This window comes from Penaeus vannamei, chromosome 1 (assembly GCF_042767895.1).
Source record: "Penaeus vannamei isolate JL-2024 chromosome 1, ASM4276789v1, whole genome shotgun sequence".
Lineage (NCBI taxonomy): Eukaryota > Metazoa > Arthropoda > Malacostraca > Decapoda > Penaeidae > Penaeus > Penaeus vannamei.
The window spans coordinates 11451591-11460907 of record NC_091549.1 but is presented as its reverse complement, the minus strand read 5'-3'; the positions used below and the strand labels follow the sequence as shown (position 1 = coordinate 11460907).

The window sequence follows — 9317 nt, the reverse complement described above, 5'->3', positions numbered from 1 at the left end:
TTATGATCCCTGAGGTCTTTTCTAAGGATTCCAAGGATTAGGTTTCCACTTAATTATTTTAATTTAATTGTTTGGGCTTAGAGCAATACCAATGATATTTTAAAGGAAATGGAATATCTACCACAGTCCATTTTTATTTTAAGATAAAATGGAGAATAATTTATCAAGACATCAGCATATACCATTATAAACTCAAAATACTCATATTCAAAAAATACTTCCTTCAATTCCAGTTGAAAGACTTAGGCCTGACTGACATAATGGAAATGTATGAATACAAGCTGGCAGCCACGGCACATATGGAGATGACATTGAGAGATGCGCTGGCAGCAGCCGATACCCAGAACAGACAAACCCACCATTCCATGCTTCAGACACGAGCTCAGGTCAGTTCACCAATTCTTTGGCCTTTCCACCACCATCTCTTTTTCTCTTTCTTCTCCTCATTCTTTTTTCTTTCTTTCTCCTCATTCTTTTTTCTTTCTTTCTCCTCATTCTCATTTCTTTCTTTCTTCTCATTCTCTTTTCTCTTTCTTTCTCTTCATTCTCTTTTCTCTTTCTCTTCCTATTTCTGTTGTTAATGAGTCCATTTCATTATTATTACTCTTCTTATTATTTTATTTACATTGTTATTTGGTACAATAGAATGACCAACTTCGAAGTCTCCTGCGCACATGGGAACAGAAATTCCAAGCATCTCAGAAGGACAAGACTGAACTGCAAGCAACCATTTCCCAAGTGCAGAACTCAGCTAGACAACTGAGAGAGAATCTGGTGAAGGTATGTAAAAAAAATGTTGGTTTGTGTAACAGAATGTCAAAGAGATGTTTAAAGAGAATATTTCTTGAGACTGTCTCTTTCTTCACCTACTTGTTCCTCATCACCCTTTTCTTCACCACACAGGAAAAGACAGCCATGGACAGGCAAAACTCCAAGCTGCAGAAGGAGATGTCAGCCTTGAGATCAGAGCTTGATGCTCGCGACGAGATGATCCGCAAGTCTCAGAGGATGTTGAGCGATGCGCAGAATGACATCAAGAATCTTCATAAGCAGATTAAGGAGGAACAAGAGAAATTCCACAGTGAGTTGTAATATGAGTACGAAAGTTGTTTTATGACTGAAAATATGCAAGTGACAAGAATACTTTAAAAGCAGCAAGAAAAGGAACCCGAAAAACATCAGTAATTTGTGCAATTATCATGGTTGTTTTTTGGTTTATGAATGAGAGGATATACAGATTAAAGAGGAGTACATGAGGGTTAGTCCCTTTCATCTAGCTAGCGACTATGTATTTGGCAGTTCTGTCAACCAGAAATGTGATTTTTCTGTTGCTTCAGACTGATAAAAGTGCTATGGCATGTGTAGCTCTCATGTAGTGGTAAAGGATTAAAGAACAAGGAGCTGAAAGATGAATTGGAGAAATGGCATAGTTTTTTTATGTTATGTAATTTTGGGTACCAGTGAGTGTGACAGGAAGAATGTTGGTCTTTTAAGTTCATAGCTTTAAAGCTTTTTATGGTTTATAGCTTTTATTATTATTATTATTATTTAAACAGAGATTTAGAGTCTAAAATTATGTAAATCCCAAAGTAAGTGGGATATCATGTGTATGTACTTTCTTAGTGAAGGAATGCATTTAAAGACCTTTTTTCCCCTGCTTTGCAGAACTGCAAGAGTGCAACCAGAAGCTAGATGATGAACTGAAGAAAGGAAGAAGAGATCATGATGACTTACAGAAGGAGATAGCAAGACTTGAGAAAGCTCAGGGTCAGATGAAGAAAGAGGTATGGCTTAGCTTATGACGAATATTTAAGTTTAGAGCTACATCTCCTTATGGAGGACTTTGTGTGTGTGTGGGGGGGGGGGGGGTATAAGTTACTGAGAGTAATGCACAGAGATGGAGGGAATTGGACACTGCCATCTTATAGAGCATTAGAAATAGAGTAAGAAACACCATATATACAGCTGCAGCTGTAGCTGCCTCATATTCACTGCTAAATGATGAAAATATCCCCTGTATATCACTGCGCAAAGTCCACAACACCCTCATACAGCCTGAGTTCTTAATGTCCGTTTTCTATAAATTGGCATGAAGTACTAATAAATAAGGGGAGTAAATAGAAGGTAGGAAAGGTATGGATGGTTTCTTGGGTTTATGTGCAATACCCTGGTTTTGGGACTTAGTCTCTGGAGGGTGAGTCGCTCTCAGTAACAATTCCCAAAAATAGCATTGGTTTCATGATTAAACAAATCTACTAGAACCTAATTTTGGCTTCTATTTCCAGAATTCAGAGCTAGAGCTGATTATTAGTAGCCATGAGAAGACCCTAACTGAGAAGGAAAGTCAACTCGAAGAAATGACCCGGAAATTCACAGAGTTGAAGCGTATTCAAGACATGATCCACAATATATCTGCTGGAAAACTGGTGTAGATTTTCAGCCGTGTGATGGGGAGTAGGTCAATGTGTAGTTAAGAAAACTGAATGTTAGACTCTCCTGCTGCAAAAATTAAATATATAAAGTAAATAACCTGTGCAAAATATTTTTCTGATTGGTATTCATCTGAAAACACTGTTCTTAATACAAATTATGGAGCATTTCTTTTAACCAGTCTTTTTTATAAAGTATATTTTTATTAAGATACTGTTTTGTAAGTAGTAAGTAGTAGATAAATCTTCCATATTCATCTTGATATTCTGTCTCTATTCTTAAAATTAAAGGAATGAAATCCCGGTGTACGTCATTTTTACCTAGAGTTCAGGCTTCCTCAGAATATCTCCACGAAAAAGGACTAGCAACTTGAAAGAGTTGATAAATAAAATAAATACCAAGTTTTGAGAGAACTGGAAGACAACCATAATGCTATCATCCTTTATTGTCATACAACAATATTTTTTTTTCAGTGCAGTTTACCCCATTTACCCATTTACTACTTGAGCATTGCTGATAACTTCCTCTCTCCTTCGTCTACCACCTGATATACCATACTTTAATTTAAGTGGAAATACCCCTATCTGCCATGGTTATTTTAGTCCCTCCTGAAAATTGTTAGGGAAAATGTTTGTATGAATTTAGTTTAGAAAACGAGTTATCTTGCCGCAAAACCAAGAAGTTTGCGCTGAACATTTCAAAGCAAGCATCATTAAGTCACATGAGGTTTGGTAGCGAGCCGGGAAAACAAGAAAAAGGTGGTAAAGAGGACTACAAAGGCTCTCACTGGTTTTATTTTCAAGAAATACAGAAAATTCACTACATACGCATTGGTGACTTGCCAGCCCTCCACGGGGGATGCTGCCTGGTCAATCCCCACACTTGCCGATTTGTATCCCTCCTGCAGGAACGAGGGTCAAGGAGAGAAGGCGACTTGATGTCCCTACAACCAAAAGAGCGAGAGCGGGTCGAGCTACGCCGATCTATTCTGGCGTTGGTAGTTGCTGTCCCATAGTGTAATGTTCGAGGTAGTCATAACAGTATGCGCTTTTACAAACTGGAAGAGAAGAGAAGATATCACTGCATCACAAACTGTGGGATAAATGTAGGGTTACAAAACCACTTAATGTGCAACTGACCGCAAAGCTCAAACACTGTTCTGAGAGTACAATTTGGTAAGAATGTGAACATATATTCCGTATCCATAAAACTACATAAATGATAAAAAAAAACGACTAAATGAAGTAAAACAAAGAATAAAAGTCTCTGAACAGCAAAATTGTCTAGTTAGGAATAATGAAATTCATTAATAAATTGAATAATCCACAGAGAAAAACACGTACCGAGGCCTAAGGGAGAACACTGACATAACAGGTCCACAAAACCGACGCCTATGCTGTTAATAACCAGTGGTACAATCATTGCTTTTCCTCAATTCTCTCCCCCATCTACCCTCCAACCTGTCTTCAAAATCCCCTTCCTTTTCCTTTGACTTCTTCATACGCATAAATATCCTCCATTTGATCTAATAGCCATTCTCCCTTTACTCCTTTCCCCTTAATCAACTTTTACCTGATTTTGTATCTCCCGCTCTCTCTACACTTCACTACCATGATATCATATAAAGCTGTTTAACCTCTCTTTAACATCGTACAAACCTTTCCCCTAATCGCTAACTCATTTCTACCCTTTTCGTCGCAAAACTTAATCATGACCTTAGATGATAGCACATCCATTTATTCTAACCATTATCCATTAATGATCCGTTTAAATCACAACCAGACCTCTCCGTACTTGCCAATCGCATAGCATTCTCTACTAGTACACAAAACAATTATCAAAGCAGGGAACCATAAAATGCAGCGTAGGAAAGTTTGGGGCTGGAGTTACTTCGCGTCGTCCATGTCATCCTGACTTCACTTGGGCTCGAGGCTGTCACCAGGGTCTTCATAATGGAAGAGGTATCAGGAGAAGGGTCGCTCCTGTAAATGGAATAGGTTAGGGATAGGTTCCGGGTTAGATCAGGTTTAGCATATGTTCGATTACGTTCGGTTATGTTTAGGGTTGGGTTAGGTTTAGGGAAGGGTTGGGTTAGGTTTTTGGTTGGGTTGGGTTAAGTCAGATTTAGGGTTAGGGTAGGGTTGGGTTAGGTTAGGGTAGGTTTAGGGAACGGTTAGGTTAGTTTTAAGGCAGGGTTGGATTGAGTTACGTTAGGTTAGGCTTAGGGTTGGGTCGGGTTAGGTTAGGTTTGGTTTTCGGTTAGGAATAGGTTTGGTTAGCGAGGGAGTGGAAGGGAGAAAGAAGAGGTTAGGTTAGATTCAGTTTAGGTTAGAGAGGGAGGGAGGGAGAAAGGTTAGGTTAACCTCCAGAAAACATTCATCTAACATCTACTTCATCTCCATCCCCATAACTTTCATCTATTAACTCCTTCGTTGTTACTATACTCCAACCTTATTGTCCACGCTTCTGTAGTAATACCTTTCTCAACACTACTTCCTCTTCCACACACGCCGTCCTTATACTATCCCCACCTCTAAACATCTTTCGAATACTCTATTTAGTCCCACCAAATAGGATTGATTTTTCATGATCCCCTCTACAGCCCCCTTGCTCTGACAATTTCCTCTACCAGCAATGTCTCCAAAAATAAGTAAGCGTTAGTTCCCACCTTGTCGCAATTGCATCTGACTCCCAAGCTGAAGCATTATCAATCCTGACTAATATCATTGGCAAATCCATTGCTGACCAGCCTTATCCATTTCTCAAGACTTGTACTGGAACTGTCTCCATCTCATCGACAAACTGCCACATCTTCAAAGATTGGTCCGATTGTAAAGAAGACTTACTCGCCTGCCCGCAAGTCCTCCACTAGTTTATATTGGAGACTCGCTATCCGCGCGGCCATGTCAACCTATCCCCGTCCATTGGCGTCTAGGCCACTCTGCCAACACTGATGCTCCACGGCCCGATGCCCTCTCTGCCCAACCTAATCATGATCAATCACTCTGTCTTGAGTACAAGGTAGAAATTCTCAGATTCAGACTTGGTTTCACTTTATGCGAAGCCAGACAGGAAGCACGTCGACGAGGTTTTTCTCTTCCTCCCAAGATGTTTCTATACCAATCCTCCTATATCTATTCTCCCATCTTAAGCTTCCACTTCTACCCCGTTCTTTTTTTTTTCTTTTTTTTTTCAAATCTTAATCCAGGCACCCCACACTGCCCTGACACCTATCCCTCTCCCTCCTCACTCTACCCGTAGGTTCCACCCCAGCTTCTATCATACCCTCCCCTCCACCTACCTCTTCCTCTACCATTTGGATACCTATCTCCTCTTCTCCTCAATGGGTTTCTCAGACCTCCACAACTAAAATCCTTTCATGGGAGATTCTGAAGGCACGCCTCCCTCTGACGACTAAAGAAACCTCACTTGCGGACTCTTGAATGCACGATCCCCTCTGACGACGTAGGAACCTCACTAGGGGACTTCGAAGGCACACCTCCCTCTGACGACGGCAGGAACTTCACCAGGAGACTATGAAGGCATGGTTCTCTCCAACGACGACAGGAACCTCTCCAGGGGACTGAAGGCACACCTCCCTCTGACGACCGCAGGAACCTCGCCAGGGGTCTCTAAAGGCATGACTTCCTCTGACGATGGCAGGATCCTCTTCAGGGGACACTGTATACACGCCTCCCTCTGACAATGGCAGGAACTTCTCCAGAGGCGTGTGAAGGCACGTCCCTATCTGATGACGGCAGGAACCTCTTCAGGAGCTTGTGAATGCACGTTCCTATTTGACGACGGCAGAAACCTTTCCAGGGTACACTGAAGGCACGTCCCCCTCTGACGACCGAAGGAACCTATCTAGGGGACTCTGAAGGCACACTTCCATCTGAGGTCTGCAGGAACATCTCCAAGGGGGGAATGAAGGCTCGCCCCCCTCTGATGACAGCAGGAACCTCATCAGGAGCATGTGAAGACACGTCCCCTCTGACGACCGCATCACCAGGAGACGGCAGGACCTCTCCAGGGGTGTATGAAGGCACGCCTTTCTCTGACGACGACAGGAACCTCTTCAGGGGCGTCTGAAGGCACGCCTCCCTCTGACGACGGCAGGAACCTCTCCAGGGGCGTCTGAAGGCACGCCTCCCTCTGACGACGGCAGAAACCTCTCCAGGGGCGTCTGAAGGCACGCCTCCCTCTGACGACGACAGGAACCTCTCCAGGGGCGTCTGAAGGCACGCCTCCCTCTGACGACGGCAGGAACCTCTCCAGGGGCGTCTGAAGGCACGCCTCCCTCTGACGACGGCAGGAACCTCTCCAGGGGCGTCTGAAGGCACGCCTCCCTCTGACGACGGCAGAAACCTCTCCAGGGGCGTCTGAAGGCACGCCTCCCTCTGACGACGGCAGGAACCTCTCCAGAGGCGTCTGAAGGCACGCCTCCCTCTGACGACGGCAGGAACCTCTCCAGGGGCGTCTGAAGGCACGCCTCCCTCTGACGACGGCAGGAACCTCTCCAGGGGCGTCTGAAGGCACGCCTCCCTCTGACGACGGCAGGAACCTCTCCAGGGGCGTCTGAAGGCACGCCTCCCTCTGACGAATGCAGGAACTTCTTCAAGGGCGTATGAATACACGCCTCCCTCTGACGACGGCAGGAGCCTTACCAGGGACGTCTGAAGGCATACCTTCCTCTGAAGACGGCAGAAATCTCTCCAGGGGACTCTAAAGGCACAGTTAATGTTACAGAGTTAGAAAGAAATGGGACACCGACATCTTATAGAACATAAGAAATATATTCTTAAACAGCACAGTGGTAATTATTACCGAGAGCGGCGCACCCTTCAGAGACTAAGCCCACAACCATGGCATCAAGCGAACCCAAAACGCTAACCTATCCTTTTCTAACTTCTATCCCCTAGACAGTGGACAAGCCTCCCTGTATCCCCCATTTATTAGCACTTTGTGCCAACGTAAAGAAAACGGACATTAAGAACTCAAGTTGTATAAGGGTGTGATGGACTGTAAGTGCGGTGCTATGCATCGAACATTTTCGTCATTCAAATATGAGGCCGCTGCAACCTAAACTGTTTTTCTTTTCTCTATTTCTTACGCTCTGTAAGAGGGTGATGACCATTTCTGCGTTTTTCTCTCGGTAACCTATACCCAACACAGCTACAGTTGCAGCGACCTCATATTTACCGCGAAATAACGAAATTTTCGCCGCAGATCACCGTTAACAGACTACGTCCATAACTGTGACAAAACACTCGCACAGCCAGAGTTCTTATGTCTGTTTTCTACGGGTTGGCACGACCCCCCCCCCCCATTGTCTAGGGAAGGGGTGGCCAACTAGTCGATCACAAGCCTGGTTTAATTCGATCACACTTCTGTACCTGTCAATAATTCGTCCCTCAGAAGTTCTCAAACAAATAGCTGCAATAGCATATCCAAGTACTCATGATTCTTGGATTATATATTATTGGAAATGCAACCCCACACCTAATTTAAAGAATCAGAGCTTACCATGTGGTAGGACACATCATTCTATGATAGTTTTCTTCTTTAGCATTTTCTGCGGAAATTAATGATAACGGAGTTATAGAGAGTTTAAAATCCACGATTTCCAGAAGCCGCAGTCACCTTCCGCATCCAGCGCCGCGACAAAATGACAAAAAGTCGTTAAAAGCGACGGGAAATCGGACGGATTTGTAGCGGATGGCGTATGCGAGGGAAATCAAATGAGCCAATTAGATTTGTGCGTGAACGTGACGTGAACATAGACACTCATTAGAACCAATCAGATATGGAATAGACCATCACGTGACAATAGAGGCTGGGCCTTAGAGAAGCCTTTTGAAATTCAAATCAGTTCCATCATGGCTAGAGTGTGTAGGTTGTGAGAACAATTATTTCGATTTCACTGCGAAATATCAACAAAATAACGAAGCAAGCTAACTAAATCTACATCACAGTGTATTGCCAATGGAAGTACAATGCCCGCACTGTAAGACATCGTGTCATTACAGAAATGACCAGACACCAGTGGGTTTGTGGTGCATGGAAAAGGATTCAGCAAACAAAACGAAGAAAGCAGTGTAGTTTTACTGTAGGGAATCGCAATTCCCGCCAACAACGACCTGGAATACTCCGTCGATCCCAGTGACCCGCAGGCTGGCCCGTCTGGAGTCAATGCTTCAGGTAAGATGAGGTTAAAATTGTCCCTGGGTCTGGGCTCTCTCCTGTTGGAACATACGAGCTGAAGATTTTGTAGACCAGGCCGGGGTCGGGGGAGGCAGTCTTCCTGAAAAGGGTCATAAGGGGGCGAAGCCCCCTATATCTACTGAAAATGTGTCAGATACCTGATTTACCCGGGCTCTCTCCTGCCGGAACATACGAGGTGAAGATTTTGTAGACCAGGCGGGGAGTAGGGGGGAGCAGTCCCCCTGGAAGGGGGTTTGAGGGGGCGGAGCCCCCTATACAACCCGGAAATGTGTTAATAGACTATGCTTACTAGTATTCTACCAATATTTCTCGAAATTTCCAGATCTGTAGGCCTATTCCCAGTTATCGAGACCGATATCGTAGTTATGCTTCGTTTGCAGAGGAAATGAGTGCTAGATTCGTTCGAAACACGACGAAAGATATGGGAAAATTGTTCTGTTCACCTAAAAATGGTGTGTGGTTGCATTTCCAAATTTACCCTTTTTCTGGGAATGTTATTTATTATATTTATATTAATATTACACTTCCAATTACATTTATGGAATATGTTCGAATCTTAGGCCGATAGATCGCATCAGGGTAACTTTAGAAAAAGTAGATCATATCTCACAAAAGGTTGGCCAAACCTGGTCTAGGGAATAAATAGAAGGCAGGAAAAATTA

General features: G+C 43.6%; 2 protein-coding genes across 4 annotated transcripts in view; one reads left to right on the top strand and one right to left on the bottom strand.

The window, feature by feature from the left end:
- Positions 1-233: 233 nt before the first annotated feature.
- Positions 234-2731, top strand: LOC113808737 (protein CIP2A homolog; the record flags this gene model as incomplete). The annotated part of the gene is given in 5 exon segments (XM_070141520.1): positions 234-386; positions 646-780; positions 904-1081; positions 1666-1784; positions 2286-2731. Coding segments are annotated over 5 exon segments (732 nt in total), but the record flags the coding sequence as incomplete, so codon positions are not given.
- Positions 2732-2969: 238 nt separating this feature from the next.
- LOC138866971 (uncharacterized) overlaps positions 2970-9317 on the bottom strand; it is a 6993-nt gene continuing 645 nt past the window's right edge. Inside the window, exons 2-3 of one of the 3 annotated variants that reach the window (XM_070141378.1) lie at positions 5732-7075; positions 2970-3487 (exon numbers count right to left, since the gene is read on the bottom strand). In XM_070141378.1, coding sequence (XP_069997479.1) covers positions 6294-7075 — 782 coding nt within the window. In that variant the 3' untranslated portion in view covers positions 2970-3487; positions 5732-6293. Of the gene's footprint in view, positions 3488-5731; positions 7156-9317 lie in introns of those variants that run through there. The other 2 variants (XM_070141415.1, XR_011399713.1) reach the window with 2 other exon arrangements.